This window comes from Heterodontus francisci, chromosome 31 (genome assembly GCF_036365525.1).
Source record: "Heterodontus francisci isolate sHetFra1 chromosome 31, sHetFra1.hap1, whole genome shotgun sequence".
Classification (NCBI taxonomy): domain Eukaryota; kingdom Metazoa; phylum Chordata; class Chondrichthyes; order Heterodontiformes; family Heterodontidae; genus Heterodontus; species Heterodontus francisci.
In genome coordinates, this window is record NC_090401.1 from 56316011 (window position 1) to 56334789 (window position 18779).

General features: G+C 43.8%; 1 protein-coding gene across 9 annotated transcripts in view; it reads left to right on the plus strand.

Annotated features, from left to right (window-relative positions):
- The window catches only part of LOC137347295 (KH domain-containing RNA-binding protein QKI-like), a 121220-nt gene that overhangs the window by 63501 nt on the left and 38940 nt on the right, over window positions 1-18779 (plus strand). For 5 of the 9 annotated variants that reach the window (XM_068011683.1, XM_068011689.1, XM_068011686.1 and 2 more), the window contains exon 4: window positions 16314-16475. In XM_068011683.1, the coding sequence (XP_067867784.1) occupies window positions 16314-16475 (162 nt within the window). The remainder of the gene's footprint in view (window positions 1-16313; window positions 16476-18779) is intronic. The other 4 variants (XM_068011688.1, XM_068011685.1, XM_068011691.1 and 1 more) reach the window with 1 other exon arrangement.

Sequence of the window (18779 nt, forward strand, 5' to 3'; positions counted from 1 at the left end):
GATAGAGGTTCTGCTGAGGGAATATGAGCAGCTAGGGGCTAAATTAAAAAGCAGAAACAAAAAGGTAATAATCTCTGGATTACTACCTGAGCCACGAGCTAATTGGCACAGGGTCAATAAGATTAAAGAGGTAAATGTGTGGCTCAAAGATTGTTGTGGGAGGAATGGGTTTGAATTCATGGGACATTGGCACCAGTACTGGGGAAGGAGAGAGCCATTTCGATGGGACAGGCTCCACCTAAATCATGCTGGGACTAGAGTCCTGGCGAATCGCATAACTAGGGCTGTAGATGAGGCTTTAAACTAAATAGTGGGGGTGGTGGGGGGAGGGTTAAGTTGTATGAAAAATTAGGAAGTCAAAGTTAAAGGAGAAGGTAGGAGTGCAGATTAGTGATGAGGCTGATTGCTACCAGAAAATAAAAGGAAGGGACAGTGCGTGAACGTCATATTGCGCCAATGAATCGTACAAGAGTAGGGAAATTTGATAATAGAACAAACTTAAAGGCTCTGTATCTGAATGCACGAAGCATTCTGAACAAAATAAACGGGTTAACCGTGCAAGTAGAGACGCATGGGTATGATTTAGTGGTGATTACTGAGACGTGGTTGCAGAGAAACCAGGTTTGGGAATTGAATATCCAAGGGTACTCAGTATTTCCGAAGGATAGGCAGGAAGGAAAAGGAGGTGGTGTAGCTTTGTTAGTAAAGGAAGCGATCAGTGCTGTAGTGAGAAACTATATAGGCACTGGAGATCAAGGCGTAGAATCAGTCTGGGTAGAAATAAGAAATAGCAAGGGAAAGAAGTCCCTGGTGGGAGTAATCTATAGGTCCCCAAACAGTAGTTCTGCAGTGGGGCACAGTATAAACCAGGAAACACTGGGGGCTTGTAAGAAAGGTACTGCAATAATCATGGGTGATTTTAATATGAATATAGGCTGGATTAATCAAATCGGCAAGGGTAGCCTCGAGAGAGTGTTCATTGAAGGTATTAGAGATTGTTTATTGGAGCAATATGTTGTGGAACCAACCAGGGAGCAGACTATTCTAGATTTGGTATTATGTAATGAGGTGGGATTAATTAATCTCATAGTTAAGGATCCTCTAGGGAAGAGTGATCATAGCATGCTAGAATTTCAAATTCAGTTTGAGGGCGAGAGAAACTGGAGTCCTACACCAGTGTTCTGAAGTTAAACAAAGGTAATTACATAGGCATGAGAACTGATTTGGCCCTAGTGGACTGGGCAGGAAGACTAAAAGGTAGGACAGTTGATGAGCAGTGGCAGATGTTTACAGAGATCTTCAATTCCTCCCAACTAAAATATATTCCAGAGAGGAAGAAAGATTCTAAGAGGGGTAAAAAAACATCCATGGCTAAGCAAGGAAATTAAGGATAACATAAAGACAAAAACTATGGCATACTATATTGCAAAGGCCAGTGGCAGGCTGGAAGATAGGGAAACTTTTAAAGATCAACAAAAGGTTACTAAAAAAAGTAATAAAAAGAGCAAAGATAAATTATGAAAGAAAACTAGCGCAAAATATAAAAACTGATAGCAAAAGCTTCTATAAGTATATAAAAGTTAAGAGTAGCTAAAGTGAATGTTAGTCCTTTGGAGGATGAGACAGGGGAGTTAATAGAGGGGTTCACAGAAATGGCAGAAACACTAAATCAGTATTTTGCCTCAGTTTTCACGTGGAGGACACTAGTACCATCCCAATAGTAACAGGAAATGCAGAGGTTATAGAAAGAGAGGAACTTGGAACAATCATCACAAGGGAAAAAGTAATGAGCAAACTATTGGGATTGAAGGCAGACAAGTCCCCAGGGCCTGATGGCCTACATCCTAGGTTCTTAAAGGAAGTGGCAGCGGAGGTAGTGGATCCATTGGTTATAATGATCCAAAATTCCCTGGATGTGGGCAAGGTTCCAGTGGATTGGAAAAAACTAATATAACTCACTTATTCAAAAAGGGTGGGAGGCGGAAAGTAGGAAACTACAGACCAGTTAGTCTAACATCTGTCATTGGAAAATTGTTAGAATCCATTATTAAGGAAGTAATAACAGGACATTTAGAAAGTCAAAACGCAATTCCAGAGTCAACATGGTTTTATGAAGGGTAAATCGTGTTTGACTAATTTGCTGGAGGTCATTGAAACTGTAACCAGCAAAGTGGATAATGGGGATCCTGTAGATGTAGTATATCTCGTCTTCCAGAAGGCATTTGATAAGGTGCCACACAAAAGGTTAATACACAAGGTAAGATCACATGGGGTTAGGGGCAGTTTATTAGCTTGGATAGAGGATTAGCTAACCAACAGAAAACAGAGTCTCGGGATAAATGGGTCTTTCTCTGGTTGGCAAGATGTAACTAGTGGGGTGCCACAGGGTTCGGTCCTTGGGCCCCAGCTATTTACACTATATATTAATGACTTGGATGCAGGGGTAGAAGGTACTATAGCCAAATTTGCAGATGATACTAAAATAGGTAAGATAGTTGCAGTAAAGAAATAAGAAATTTACAAATAGGTTAGGTGAATGGGCATAAATTTGGCAGATGGCGTTTAACGTGGATAAGTGTGAGGTTATCCACTTTGGTTGGAAGAATAGAAAGGCAAATTATTATCTAAATGGAGAGAAACTTCAATGCTTCGGTGCAGAGGGATCTGGGTGTCGTCGTGCATGAATCGCAGAAAGCTAGTATGCAGGTACAACAGGTAATAAGGATGGCATTTATTGCTAAAGGAATAGAATATAAAAGTAGGGAAATGTTGCAACTGTACAAGGCATTAGTGAGACCGCACCTTGAGTATTGCATACAGTTTTGGTCCCATTACTTAGTTGCATTGGAGGCAGTTCAGAGGAGTTTCACTAGATTGATTCCAGGGATGAGGGGTTTGTCTTATGAAGAGGGATTGAGCAATATAGGCCTTTACTCTTGAGTTTAGCAGAATGAGAGGAGATGGGATTGATAAAGTAGACGTAGAGAGGGTGTTTCCTCTTGTGGGGCAATCTAGAATGAGAGGTCATAGTTTTAGGATAAGGGGCAGCAGATTTAAAACAAAGGAGAAATTACTTCTCTCAAAGGGTCGTGAGTCTGGAATTCTCTACCCTAGAGTGCGGTGGATGCCGGGACATTGGGTAAATTTAAGGAGATAGACAGATTTTTTATTGTAAAGGGTTGAAGGGTTATGGAGAACGGGCAGGAAAATGGAGTTGAGGCAGAGGTGAGATCAGCCATAAGCGTACTGAATGGCAGAGAAGGCTCGAGGGGCTCAATTGCCGCCTACTGCTACTAGTTCATATGGCCTTAAAAGAGAACAAAATCATGTACGCTTTACTTGTGCTTCCCATGTACTTATAACGTACTTTGACACTGACTTTATTTTTATCTTTTTCTGAAATTCTTAAAGATTTGAAAACTATTGTCGTACTGCCTTTTACTCGTATTCCTCTTCCTTGATTTCTGTATTTTCCTAGTCCCTTTCCACATCTTGCACCCTCTTCTACCTCGATGGCTGATTTCAATAGCCAATCCTGAAGGAGATTTCTGCTGTGCACTATCTGTAATGTAGGGTAGGTTTATGATTTCAAGTGGGTTTGCAATTTTTCTTAAGGTGCAAAGAAAAAATATTCCCCTCCACCCAAACTTCCTAGTGTGGTCGTAACTGTAGTGGATCAGCAATAAAGTATTGTTTTCTAGTAATTCTCTGTCTGTCTGACCTTCTGCGGGATGTCTTATGAGGAGTTGAGTTTAGAAGACTGAGGTGAGACTTGATTGAAGTTTACAAGATCCTGAACGGTCTTGACGAGGTGGATGTGAAAAGGATGTTTCCTCTTGTGGGTGAGTCCAGAACTAGGGGATACAGTTTTAAAATTAGGGCTTACCCTTTTTAGGATAGAGATGAGAGAGTTTTACTGAGTGTTGTGCAACTTCGGAACTCTCCGAAGGTGATGGAGGTGGGTCATTAAATATTTAAGGCAGAATTGAGGGAAGGTGTGGATGTGGTACGGGACATGGGATTAATCTAGGATTAGTATAAATGGGTGGGTGGTTGATGGTCGGCACAGACTCGGGCCGAAGGGCCTGTTTCAGTGCTGTATCTATGACGCTAGGTCGATAGATTCCTAGGCAAGGGAATCAAAGGTTATCGGAGGTACATGGGAGTGTGGAATTCAAGACCCAAACAGATCAGCCATGTTCTTATTGAATGGTGGAGCAGGCTCGAGGGGCCAAATGGCCTACTTCTGCTCCTAATTCGTATGTTGATAACATGGTTGTGGCTTTAAGGATGACTGCTCTTTTGAAGAACCAGCACGATGGGCTGAATGGCTGCCTGTGCTGTCAATTTCTGTGACTGTATAATTAAATTGAAAACCAGCTAGTTTGGGATAAACCATGGAGTGATGGGATATAAGGTGCAATATGGTGATTGGGTCAAGACATCTTGGGGGAGGCGGAAGTAAGGATTAACAAAATGTTATATTCTGAGTTTGCACTGGAATTTTAGCAATCTTGTTTTAATGGTTCTGTTGGAAAACTGGAAGTCTTTCTGTATTTAATCCCAGAACTACTTTGTTTTTTCCAGTTTGAATTTCTTGCTAATTAGATCATCCTGGTGAATTTAACATTAGTCAGATAAGTGTAGTGCAGGTGGGATGTATTAAATATTCAAAGGCTAGTGGGTCTAAGTGAATACCTGTAATTGGATTTTTCTTGATGTTTATTCCAATCTACAATCTGAATTTTTTTTTCCATTTATGGGATGTGGGTGTCGCTGGCTAGGCCAGCATTTATTGCCATCCTAATTGCCCTTGAGAAGGTGTTGGTGCGCTGCCTTCTTGAACCGCTGCATAAAGACCTGCTACCCGACCCAAACCCAACAGGACACGACGCGTCTGGTGCGGGTCGGGCCAGTTCAGGTCTGGGTCGGACACACAGTAAGCCCACTGGCTGAGTTGGGAATCCAGGACCTCAAGGAGGGAATCTTGAGTCTGTGCAGTGAGCAAGTGAGCATCTCTGTGACATCATCGCGCTCATGCTGCAGCTTCCTGCAGATTCGGAATCGGAAGGTGGGTAAAGTGAACTTGCTGGTGGTCGGGTACGGCGTGGGAAAAAATGGAGGGACTTGAGCCGGTCGGTCTCTGGCCCAATGTGGTTCTGTTGGGGTCGGGTTTTTTCTGATCTGAGCCGGCCTGTACCGCTGCAATCCATGTGGGGTAGGTACACCAACAATAGGGTTAGGAAGGGAATTCCAGGATTTTGACCCCGTGACTGTGAAGGAACAGTGATATTCCAAGTCAGGATGATGTGTGACTTGGAGGGGAACTTGCAGGTGGTGGTGTTCCCATGCATCTGCTGCCCTTGTCCTTCTAGTTGGTAGAGGTCGTGCGTTTGGAACGTACTGTCTAAGGAGCATTGGTGAGTTGCTGCAGTGCGTCTTAGAGTTATACGACACAGAAACAGGCCCTTCGGCCCATCGTGTCTGTGCCAGCCATCAAGTACCTATCCTAATCCCATTTTCCAGCACTTGGCCCATAGCCTTGTAATGTCATTGACTGTCATGGGGAGATGGTTGGATTCTCTCTTGTTAGAAATGGTCCTTGACTGGCACTTGTGTGGTGTGAATGTTACTTGGCACTTATCAGCCCAAGCTTGGATGTTGTCCAGGTCTTGCTGCAATTCTACGCAGACTGCTTCAGTATCTGAGGAGTTGCAAATGGTGCTGAACATTGTGCAATCATCAACGAACATCTTCACCTGACCTTGATAGAAGGTAGGTCATTGATGAAGCAGCTGAAGATGGTTGAGCCGAGGACACTACCCTGAGGAACTCCTGCAGTGATGTCCTGGAGCTGAGTTGATTGTCCTCCAACAACCGCAAGCGTCATCTTTTGCGCTACGTATGACTCCAACCAGCAGAGAGGTTTCCCCTGATTTCCATTGACTCCAGTTATGCTTGAGCTCCTTGATGCCATACTCGGTCAAATGCTGCCTTGATGTCAAGGGCAGTCACTCTCCCCTCACCTCCTGGGGTTCAGTTCTTTTGTCCATGTTTGAACCAAGGGAGTAATGAGGTCAGGAGCTGAGTGGCCCTGGCGGAACCCAAACTGAGCAGGTTATTTCTCAGCAACTGCAGCTTGATAGCACTGTTGTTCCCACCTTCCATCACTTTACTGATGATTGAGAGTAGACTGATGGGGTGGTAATTGGTCAGGTTGGATTTGTCCTGGTTTTTGTGTACAGGACATACCTGGGCAATTTTCCACATTGCCGGTTAGATGCTAGTGTTGTGGCTGTACTGGAACAGCTTGGCTAGGGGCTTGGCAAGTTCTGGAGCACTGGTCTTCAGTACTATTGCCAGAATGTTATCAGGGCCCATAGCCTTTGCAGCATCCAGTGCTTTTCAGCCGTTTCTTATCACGTGGAGTGAATCGAATTGGCTGAAGACTGGCATCTGTGATGCTGGGGACCTCAGTAGGAGGCCAAGATGGATCATCCACTCGGCACTTCTGGCTGAAGCTGGATGCAGATGCTTCAGCCTCATCTTTTGCACTGATGTGCTGGGCTCACCCATCTTGAGGATGGGGATGTTTGTGGAGCCACCTCCTCCAGTTAGTTAAAGCAAAATAATGCAGATGTTGGAAATCTGAAATAAAAACAAATGCTGGAATTACTCAGCAGGTCTGGCAGCATCAGAGAAGCAAAGTTAATGTTTCAGGTTTTTGAGCTTACATCAGAATTAGGTTTTAAGCAAGTGAGGGGGGGTGGGGAGAGAACAAATGGGAAGGTGTTTGATAGAGCTGAGGGAGATTAAATAATACAGCTGTCCTGAGGCAAAGAGTGTGTCTCTACACTGGGAAGGCCACGCAGATTGGGTGACCGCTTTGCAGAAGACCTCCGCTCTCTCTGAAAGCATGACCCGAAGCTTCTGGTTGCTTGCCATTTCAACACTCCCCACTGCGATCATGCCAACATTTCTGTTTTTGCCCTGCTCCAGTGTTCCAGTGAACATCAGCACAAACTTGAGGAGCAGCACCTGATCTTTGGATTAGACACTCTACAGCCTTGCAGACTGAACATTCAGTTCAAGAACTTCAGAGCATGACTGGCCTTTTTAAAAATTCATTTTTTAACCGTGTCTGCTTTTCATGTCAGAATTGCTCATTATTCTGCTATTAACGCTCTCTCTGGACTAATGCTTTGTGTTTCGCCGCAAGCAGTAACACACTCTTTGCCTTTGTCCCAGGACAGCTGTATTTAATCTCCCTCTGTCCTATCAAACAGCTTCCCCTTTGTTCTCTTCTCCACCTCCCTCCTCTTCACTTGCTTAAACCCTAATTCTTTTCTAACCTTTGCTAGTTCTGATGAAAGGTCACAGACCTGAAACATTAACTTTGCTTCTCTCTCCACAGATGCTGCCAGACCTGCTGGGTAATTCCAGCATTTTTGTCTTTATTCCTCCAGTTATTTGTTTTAGTTGTTCACCATTCATGAGTGGGTATGTCAGGACAAACTGATGGGACTAAAGGCAGACAAGTTGCCAGGACCTGATGGCCTGCATCCAAGGGTTTTAAAAGAAGTGGCTGCAGAGATAGTGGAGGCATTGGTCATAATATACCAAAAGTCACTGGATTCCAGTAGGGTACCAGCGGATTGGAAAACCGCTAATGTGACACCCCTATTCAAGAAAGGAGGGAGACAGAAAGCAGGAAACTACAGACCAGTTAGCTTAACATCAGTCATTGGGAAAATGCTGGAGTCCATTATTAAGGAAGAAATAGCAGGACAGTTTGGAAAAACCTAATGCAATCAAACAGAGTCGACATGGTTTTATGAAAGGGAAATCATGTTTGACAAATTTGTTTGAGTTCTTTGAGGATATAATAAGCAGAGTGGATAAAGGGGAACCAGTAGATGTAGTGTATTTGGATTTTCAGAAGGTGTTTGATAAGGTGCCACATAAAAGGTTATTGCACAAAATAAGAGCATAAGAGCTCCGGGTATTGGGGGTAATGTGTTGGCATGGATTGAGGACTGGCTAACACAGAAGGCAGAGAGTCAGGATCAACGGGTCATTTTCAGGTTGGAAAGCCGTAACTAGTGGGGTGTCACAAGGATCGGTCCTAGGGCCTCAACTATTCACTGTCTCTATAATGACGGGGAGGAAGGGACAGAGTGTAGTGTATCCAAATTTGCTGACGATACAAAAATAGGTGGGAAGGCATGTTGTGGTGAGGACGCAAAGAATCTGCAAAGGGATATAGATAGGTTAAGTGACTGGGCAAAAACCTGGCAGATGATGTTCAATGTGGGAAATTGTGAGGTAATCCACTTTGGTAGGAAGAATAAAAAGGCAGATTATTTAGATGGAGAAAGACTACAAAATACTGCATTACAGAGGGATCTGGGTGTTCTTGTGCATGAAACACAAAGTTAGCATGCAGGTGCAGTAAGTAATTAGGAAGGCAAATGGAATTTTGGCTTTTATTGCTAGGGGGTTAGAGTTTAAAAATAGGGAAGTCTTGTTACAACTGTACAGGGTGTTGGTGAGGCCACACCTGGGGTACTGCATAATTTTGGTCCCCATATTTAAAGAAGGATTGGAGGCAGTTCAGAAAAGGTTTACTAGGCTAATTCCTGGGATGAAGGGGTTGTCTTATCAAGCACGGCTAAACAGGCTAGGCCTTTATTCATTGGCATTTAGAAGAATGGGTGGTGATCTTATAGAAACATAAGATTTTAAGGGGGCTTGACAGGGTAGATGTTGAGAAGATGTTTGCACTGGTGGGGGAATCTTGAACCGGGGGCATAGTTACAGAATAAGGGGGCACACATTTAAAACTGAGATGCAATGGAATTTCTTCTCTAAGGGTGTTCAATCTCTGGAATTCTCTGCCTCAGAGTTGTGGAGGCTAGGTCACTAAATGTATTTGAGGAGGTAGATAGATTTTTGAAATCTGAGTCGAGGCCTATGAGGAGTAGGCACGGAAGAGGAGTTGAGGCCTGGGACAGATCAGCCATGATCTTATTGAATGGCGGGGCAGGCTTGAGCTGAATGGCCTACTCCTGCCCCTATTTCATATGTTCTTATGACTGCAAAGTTTTGATCTTATCCGTTGGTTATGGGATCGCTTATCTCTATCAAAACTGCTTTGCTACAAGCAGTTAAGTTTTGAAAAATGTACTGTAGGAATGGAATACTGAACATGAAGGCGTGATGTGCATTTGAAACTGCACCCCACCCTTATTTCATGATTAAATTATTTTAGCATTGCCATCTGTTTCTACATCTGTTTAAAAACACTTTCTCCTGCACCCCCCTCCTCGCCCCAGGAATTGTTGGTGTCTTAGTACTGTTACGACCGAGGCGGGAGGAATGTACTGTTCTGGTTCTACTTCTCCACAGGCTGCAACATACATTAAAATTTTCCCTTTTACCGTAACAATCAGATACTCTATTTTTCCCAGAATAAAACACACCAATTAGGTTTCTTTAATGAACAACAAAATTATCCGTTTATTATTAAACAAGTCTTAACCAGTAATGAAGTAAAGCTTGAACGCACAGATTGAAATTTTAACGTTCCCTTTTTGCCTTAGCTCTACACACGCACACATATAGGTTAACTGAAAAAAAAAGGGATTTTTGTTTAGAGCTCTTCTACAGACAAAAAAAAAACAAGCTGGATACTTGCTCATTCTCGAAGAAAACAGCAGATGAGATATGTTATTTCAAAGCTGGCATACACATGAGTACACGTTGACTGGTCACTGGGATCTTTTAGAACAGTTCTTTTCAAGCAGTGTTGAGAATTAATTTAACAGGCTTTTCTTCAAAGACAGGAGACGAGATGAGCTGACACGGGACTTTTCCGGGTCTTTTAGAGAGGTGCTGGAAATCTGAGCTGGATTGTGGTCTTGTCTCATTCCTTGGGAATTCTCTTCTCCTTGGAAGTTCTTCCCTTCTGGCTTTTTAAAGAGGTGGAACAGGCTGGGCTGAGCTGGGGTCAGGTCTTTAAGTTTTATTAAAACTCCAACCCCTTTTTAAGCAATTCATTCCTAACTCCAAGCAATTCAAAAGTCAAACTGAAACACACAGTCCATCTTCTGACCTGTCACTTGTCTGCACACATCTTCTGCAGTTACCAGGGTTTCTGTTCTATTTTTAACTTGTCATGTGCCAATCAGTAAATGTTGTCAGACAAGTTCTTTCAGTGTTCTTGATGACCCTCTTGGTGTCGGGGGGAGAAACTGGTCCAACCTTTCTTCAGTTTGACTATGAATTCTCAAATATTTTTAATGAAAACAGAAGCACTTTCACAACAGTATGTTCCTGAGTAGACATACCTCAATGTTTAGTGCAATAATTTTCTGAAGAATTACTTTATTGATTGGGACAATTATAAACATGAGGCGCTATTACTGTCGACTAGAAACTTGTATCAGAATGCTTGTATCATATTGACTGCTTCATGTACACACATCTGAAAAAATTCAGTCTAGAATTTGTATCTAGCTATAGTGACAAAATTCCTCATTTGTGTAGTTGTCTTAATGCTGAAGCTTTAAGTATATTTTACTGCATCAAACTTTCACATCTCCTCATTGGATTACGAGGAATTTTAACTTTTCTGTACATAGACATATACGAAAAGCAACATCAGAAGTAAGTTGCAGAAATAGTTTTGAAATTTTAACACGAGCTGCAGTGTTAGTGTTGAAGGTCAGAAATATTTTTATTGAACTTCTAACTATGGCCTCAGTTCTGTATCTTGTGTGGGTTTCCAGTCGCACCATTTCCTGTTCTTTTAACATATGTGCTTCCTTAGCTCAGTTCTTTCACCCCTGTGGCTCCAAATGCAGAATCTTCAATGCCATGCAAAAACACAGTACAGTTGCTTCAAAATATATGTAAATATTTGATTTATAATCTAAATGTGGCACTAGATAAGCACACAAGATTTTCTTGAGCCTTTGAGGCTTTTGTAAGTTTACTTAACTTCATAGCTAAGAATCATGAAAGTCACCTTTTATTGCCAATTTATAAATGTGTTTTCAAAGTGAAATTTCAGGTGTGTTTGTCAAATTAGTTTTCCAGATTTACAGGCCAAAACAATTCTGGATTTATCCGTGGAAATTGTTTTATAATTTTAAAAAAATGATTTAATGGTTTCCGATGCTAGTGAAATTCTAGGCAGTCATGAGAAATAATCAATTTTTTTTTTAGTGCATGGGGTCTATCTGTTCAGTTAATGTCCTGAAGGGAGTTGAATGTTGTGGATGGTTAATGTTTCAGTTCAACTGTTAGATGCACCTACGTGTTGTCTTCAAGTACATTCATGCTGACTGTAGTGTTGTGAAATGAAGGCAGGTATTTTCAAAGTTAGGTTTATTCCAATGATTATTTTGGAGCTTTGTCATTGCACCAACATTAAAGTCCTGGAAAGTGAACCTCATGTGATACTTCAAACTGGATGTTTTTACATTGTTACGACCAGGTGAGAAAGGTGTCATGGGGTCCCTCTCAGCCTTCACCTGGTCTTACCGTAACAGGGTTTAATTTTAAACACAGTTTTTAGCTCTCCCTCGGTGAATCTTTGTTCACTGCTTTCCAATTATAAGGCCAAGAAACCAGCACAAAAAGGCTTACTTAAGTGTTTAAAGAAGAAAAGTTGAAATTTATTAAACTTAAACTCTAATACGGTTGACGCCATTGGATACACGTACCCACGCAAGCTTGCATACGCGATACACGCGCAGGTAGAGACAGAAAAGAACAGAAGACAGAAAAAGTGGAAAAGTTTGAGGCAATATCTGAAGAGCTTTTGTTACGGTTTTTCGAGCTCACTGCAGAGTCCTTGATTGTAGGTAGATCTTGCTTTTCGTTGGGGCCCAATATTCTTCTTGAACCTTGTTCGCTGTAGGAGACTTTTCTCTTGGGATTCAAATGTCTTCAGTGGATTCAGAGGCTTGAGAAAAAGATGAGAGCAACAGGAGAGATCTTCAGTCCAAGAGCAAACAGACTTTCTCAGTTTAAACTGTACCATTCAGAAAACCCCAGGTTGCCATGCAGCTTAGTCATGTGACTAACTGGTCTGACCATGTCTTGGCTCTGTGTTTTGTATCATTTTAGGAGGGCCTGGAATGCTCATTACACACAATACCTGGTGGTCAAGGTCCATTGTGGGTTGAATGTGTCAGGGAATGTTCCTTTTGTCCTTCCCATCACCATTTGTTAATATGCAAATGTATTTTCCAGCCACGGCTGATCTGTTTAACAAGTCCTTTCTTCACTCCAGTAACAGTTTAAAATCAATGTTCAAGACAAAATTAATGTGCCTCATTCTTGGCAGGTGGGGGCCTACCATGATAACATTCATTAATTACTGAGGGTTAACTGTCTTGTTACCCAGTAATTTCACTGTTGTGCTTGCTGCTGACAAATACAAAAAGAAGCATTGTGAATTTAAATTGCAAGATTTTAGTTATTCGTTTGGTTTAGTGATCAAACCCAGGAGTTTCTAGTCATTTGGGCTAACTGTTTACATTTCCACCAGTTTTCTCTTGGTCAGTGATGTCAAGGTGTATGTTGAAGTTGATCAGCTAGGAATAATTACAAAACCAGTTGGATTGCAGGAGATTACCTTGTTAAAACTTTAATGTTTTGGTGTTTCTTTTTGTCACGGTTACTGTTAATGGTGCCAGATGAATGTTGTCGTCTTTTGCCTTGAATGTTTCTGCTGTGATTTTTGTTTCCTTAGTTTATACAGGCAGATGGATGCAGAATCATCTGATTTTTTTTTTTTGTTCATTCAGCTTGACTTTGTTTCTAGAAACAAGGCATGCCCGTCAAGGTGATGCCTCTTCATTCACGTGCCTGGAAGCATTAAATCACATGCTATCAACTCAAGCTGTTTGGTTTGTTGCAACTGAGAGCTTCTGCTGTAGAAAAACCTGCATCAGTTTAGTTTCCAATAAAGTTTTACATTTAGCTTTAATAGCCTGTTTTATGTCTAACACAATGCATCATAAGCAAGGGCTGGAATGATGAAATGTTTGTTTTCGTTCAACCTCCCTTCTCTTGTCTACTTTTTCCCCCACCCCCCAAAACTACCGTACCTCAGCAGCCTTCTGGAAAAAATCTATACTCTGTTACGGCTGGGCTCTTTTCTCAAAATAGAGCTCTTTAAAATTATGAAGGGGTTTGATAGGGTAGATATGTAGAACAAGGTAGGTATAAATATACGGTCTTCTTTGTCCTCCTTGTCTCGAGAGACCATGGGTAAGCGCCTGGAGGTGGTCATTGGTTTGTGAAGCAGCGCCTGGAGTGGCTATAAAGTCCAATTCTAGAGTGACAGGCTCTTCCACAGGCGCTGCAGGTAAAATTGGTTGCTGGGGCTGTTACACAGTTGGCTCTCGCCTTGCGCTTGTGTCTTTTTTCCTGCCAACTGCTAAGTCTCTTCGACTCACCACACTTTAGCCCCGCCTTTATGGCTGTCTGCCAGCTCTGGCGATCACTGGCAACTGACTGCCACGACTTGTGATCAATGTCACAGGACTTCATGTTGCGTTTGCAGACGTCTTTAAAGCGTAGACATGGACGGCCGGTGGGTCTGATACCAGTGGCGAGCTCGCTGTACAATGTGTCCTTGGGGGATCCTGCCATCTGCCATGCGGCTCACATGGCCAAGCCATCTCAAGCGCCGCTGGCTCAGTAGGGTGTATATGCTGGGGATGTTGGCCGCTTCAAGGATTTCTGTGTTGGAGATACAGTCCTGCCACCTGATGCCAAGTATTCTCCGGAGGCAGCGAAGATGGAATGAGTGGAGACGTCGCTCTTGGCTGACATACATTGTCCAGGCCTCGCTGCTGCAGAGCAAGGTACTGAGGACACAGGCTTGATGCACTCGGACTTTTGTGTTCCGTGTTATTGCGCCATTTTCCCACACCCTCTTGGCCAGTCTGGACATAGCAGAGGCAGCCTTTCCCATGCGCTTGTTGATTTCTGCATCTATGGACAGGTTACTGGTGATAGTTGAGCCCAGGTAGGTGAACTCTTGAACCACTTCCAGAGCGTGGTCGCCGATATTGATGGAGCATTTCTGATGTCCTGTCCCATGATGTTCGTTTTCTTGAGGCTGATGGTTAGGCCAAATTGGTTGCAGGCAGCCGCAAACCTGTCAGAGACTCTGCAGGCACTCTTCAGTGTGAGATGTTAATGCAGCATCTTCAGCAAAGAGGAGTTCCCTGATGAGGACTTTCCATACTTTGGTTTTCGCTCTTAGACGGGCAAGGTTGAACAACCTGCCATCTGATCTTGTGTGGAGGAAAATTCCTTCTTCTGAAGACTTGAACGCATGTGAGAGCAGCAGGGAGAAGAAGATCCCAAACAGTGTAGGTGCGAGAACACAGCCCTGTTTCACGCCACTCAGGATAGGAAAGGGGTCTGATGAGGCGCTGCTATGTTGAATTGTGCCTTTCATATTGTCATGGAATGAGGTGATGATATTTAGTAGCTTTGGTGGGCATCTGATCTTTTCTAGTAGTCTGAAGAGACCACGTCTGCTGATGAGGTCAAAGGCTTTGGTGAGATCAATGAAAACAACGTAGAGGGGCATCTGTTGTTCTCGGCATTTCTCCTGTAGCTAGCGAAGGGAGAACAGCATGTCAATGGTGGATCTCTGTGCTCGAAAGCCACACAGTGCCTCGGTAGACACGCTCAGCCAGCTTCTGGAGCCTGTTTAAAGCGACTCGAGCGAAAACTTGCCCACTATGCTGAGCAGGGAGATTCCACGGTAGTTATTGCAGTCACTGCGGTCACCCTTGTTCTTATAGAGGGGGGTGATATTGGCATCGCGCATGTCCTGTGGTACCGCTCCCTCGTCCCAGCACAGGCAAAACATTTCGTAGTGCTGAAAGTATAGCAGGCTTGGCACTCTTGATTATTTCAGGGGTAATGCCGTCCTTCCCAGGAGCTTTTCCACTGGATAGAGAATCAGTGGCATCACTGAGTTCTGATTTTGTTGGCTGTTCGTCCACCTCCTCTATGATGGGCAGAGACTGGGCTGCATTGAGGGCGGTCTCAGTGACAACATTTTCTCTGGAGTACAATTCTAGGTAGTGCTCCACCCAGCGTTCTATTTGCTTGTGTTGGTCAGTGATTGTGTCCCCCGATTTAGACTTGAGGGGGGGGGGGGCGATCTTGATGGTTGGCCCAAAAGCGCGCTCAATGCCATCATGCATTCCTCCAATGTTTCCGGTGTCGGAGGCCAGTACCTAATAAGTATTGCCAGTAGTCATTTGCGCAGCGTCTGGCTGTTTTGTGCAGTGCTTCTGGCTGCTTTAAGTGCTTCAGATGTTCACTCGCTGGGAGCTTTCTTGTAGTTCAACAGTGCAGTGCGCTTAGCGGCTATGACAGGTCCCAGCTCTTCAAAGTGAGATTGAAACCAATCTGCGTTCTGCTTCACACGTTTGCCATAGGTGGTCATTGCTGATTCATAGATGGTGCCACTGATGTGGGCCCACTTAGTCTCTGAATTCCCTGTAGAAGTGTTTTGAAGGGCTTTTTCAAGTGAATTTAGAAACTTATGTAACAGCTGTGGATAAGAAATTCTACTAGTGTTGATTTGCGGGCGGCCCTTCTGCTTGGAGTGATGCAGCTTCTTTGGTTTGAGTCTAACCTTGCTGCACACCAGGGAGTGGTCGATGTCGCAGTCCGCATTGTGGAAGCTGCGTGTGATTTGAACGCTGTTTAGAGGCTCACCTTGTGACGAGGTCCAGCTGGTGGCTCGACGTGATCTTGGGTGCCTCCAAGAAACCTGGTGACAGGGTTTTGTATGAAAGAATGAGTTGGTGATGCAGAGGTTGTAATAGATACACAACTCAAGCAGTCTCTGTCCACTCTCATTCATCCTTTCAATGCCATAGCGCCCAAGGCAGGAGGGCCATGAGTCATGGTCAGCCCCAACCCTGGCATTAAAGTCCCCCAGCAGGAACAGATGTTCGGTATTGGGGATGCTACTAATGATATTATGGATATAATAAGGTAGTCACTAACAAATGAAAGAGAATTAAGAGGAATTTCTTTAGAGTGGTGCAAATGGGGAACTTCTCCCGGGTGATTGAAGCAGATTGCATTGATGTATCTATGGGGAGGCTTGATGCATACACAAGGCAGAAAGGGATACAGAGATTTGGGGCAAGGTATGAAGAGGTCATTTGGTGAGAGCCTCTGTATAGCATGCACAGCGGCATAGACCTATTGGGCCAAATGGCCTGTTTCTGCTGTAGATTCTATGTAATTCTATGTAGGTTTTCTTGTCTTTACAGGAAGAACAGAACCGAGGCAAACCCAATTGGGAACATCTGAATGAAGAGCTCCATGTGCTAATAACTGTTGAAGACACACAAGACAGAGCAGAATTAAAGTTAAGAAGAGCTGTAGAAGAGGTGAAGAAACTACTGGTGCCTGCTGTAAGTTGCTAAGTTTTTAGCTGAAGCTACTAATGGTTATTACATACTTTCTTAACTTAATATTTACAGTATTTAATGAAATCAGCTTTCCTTACAGGGGTATAGAATATAATTTGATATTTTGGAGTAACTATTTAAAGAAAATACTTGATAGCGGCTGACATGGAATCTTAAACATTACCATAAGTAGGATTTTCTAAAACTGCCGCTTCTGCTATGGTGCATTCACCAAGTCATTGAAGTTTTCAAAGCTAAATAATCATGTGAAATTGCTTCTAAAATGGCAGCAATAGTTATTTCTAATGACTTGGATTGCTTTCGCAAATATAAACTCATATTTAGTAAATCCAGAAGCAGAAAAATAGGAATGTGAAAATTACTGATGTAGACTTTAGTCCTCCATGTCTAGATCCCTGTAATTGTCTTGAGACCGTTTTCCTCAAGCTCTGGCACTGGATCTAAGCAATAGTACTTCCATGTTGCTTATATTATCATTTCTTGTACAGTTGCTTTAACAATCTATGTTCCTCCAGTCAGTTGGCAGTTTGTACAAAATGTTGAGTGAGTTCTGCTTTAGCTGGAGATTTCCAAAGCTTATTGCATCACATTGTTTTTCTGTTCAACATGAATTTCTAATCTAGCCTGACAAAAGAATCTCTACACCAAGTGCTAACCTATCTTTTTTTTTCTAATTCTTATCTGTTCCCTTCCCTTTCACTCATCAACTTAATGGGCTGGATTTTATTGGCTTGCACCCCCCCCCCCCCCCCACCCCCAGCCAAGATGGGATCAGAGGCAAGGGGATCCCAATGAATTGCGGTGGCGTGGTTCGGGAGATAGAGCGGAGGCCCATCGCCAAGCTGTTTTTTTGTAGGGGGCAGGATAGGCCGCCGACAGCCGCCTTGTTCAGTGGCCTATTAATGCCTACTAAGGGTGGCTTACTGCTACCGCTAGGATCTAACCAGTGGTGGGGGATGCCTCCGCCATACAGGGAGGGCAGCTTGTAAATGCAGCACCCTCTCTGTGGGCCTTGGGAGGGTCATCCTCCTTCCTGGGCAATCTGTGACCCACGGGGGACCCCCACCAGCAAAGCCTACAACTCTATGCTGCCCCCTTCTCCAGCCAGACTTCATGCCCTCCTTCCCAATCCCTCTCACCCAGGCCTTCCAGACTGGCCCCAGTGACCCTGCCTCACTTAGCTGGGTCCTAGGTCTCTGCAGGACTGGCAGTGGCCAATGCTAGCAGTGGTACTGCTGAGCTGTCAGCCCTGTAATTGGCCGGCAGCTCTTGGAGGCAGGATCCCTGTCTTTAAAGGGATAGGGGTCCTGGTACGTGACACTTAGGCAGCAAAACAGTGGAGGATCACTCCCGGGGGGCACTAAAGGCTGTGGCGGGGTTCCCCTGCCTCCTCTGGAAAATCTAGCCCAATATGCCCATTGCTATCCCTTTTCACTCAAGTATTAACTTGTTCCTTTAAAATTGCATGCCTACTCCAACATATTTTTACCACCTTGTTGCTCAGCTCTTAACTCTCTCTCCCCTAATTCTGTCTTTTATTCATTTACCCCAAGTACTAACTTTTTTTTAATATTTCTTTCATGGAATGTGAACATCACTGGCAAGGCCAGCGTTTGTTGCACTTGAAAGTGGTGGTGAACGGCTGCAGTCTGTGGTGTAAGTACGCTCAGTACTTTTAGGAAGGTAGTTCCAGGTTTTTGACCCAGCGACAGTGAAGCAATGGCAATACAGACCCAAGGCAGGATGATGTGTGACTTGGGAAGCTTGCAGGTGGTGGTGGTCCCTTGCCCTGTTAGGTGGTAGGGTTCGTGGGTTTGGAAGGTGCTGTTGAAGGAAGCTTGGCAAGTTGCTGCAGTGCATCTTGTATAAGGTACGCACTGCTGTTACTAACTGACCCTCAGCCGTTTGCTACAGTCATCCTTTTGACTAATTTTCAATATTTTCTTCCATCAACCACTCACTGCTGTCTCCAAACTCACGACCTTCGCATATCCATCACTTCCCCAGTCCCCTAAACTCTTCCCACACCAACACCCAAATCATAAAATTTGTACCCCATCCTGAGCATCACTTGCTGTTGCCAACACCATTTCATTTTTCTACTACTTTGCTCAACACCATGGGCTGCATTTTACAAGTGACTTCGAAGATGGTTTGACTCCGCGGAGCCGCCGCGATATTAAACGCAACGGCTCATTACATGGCCGGGGCGACCGCCCCCACCCCACCCCACCAATGACGTGGAGGGGGCGGGCATTCCACCAACTGTGTCCGGTGCCTCTGTGC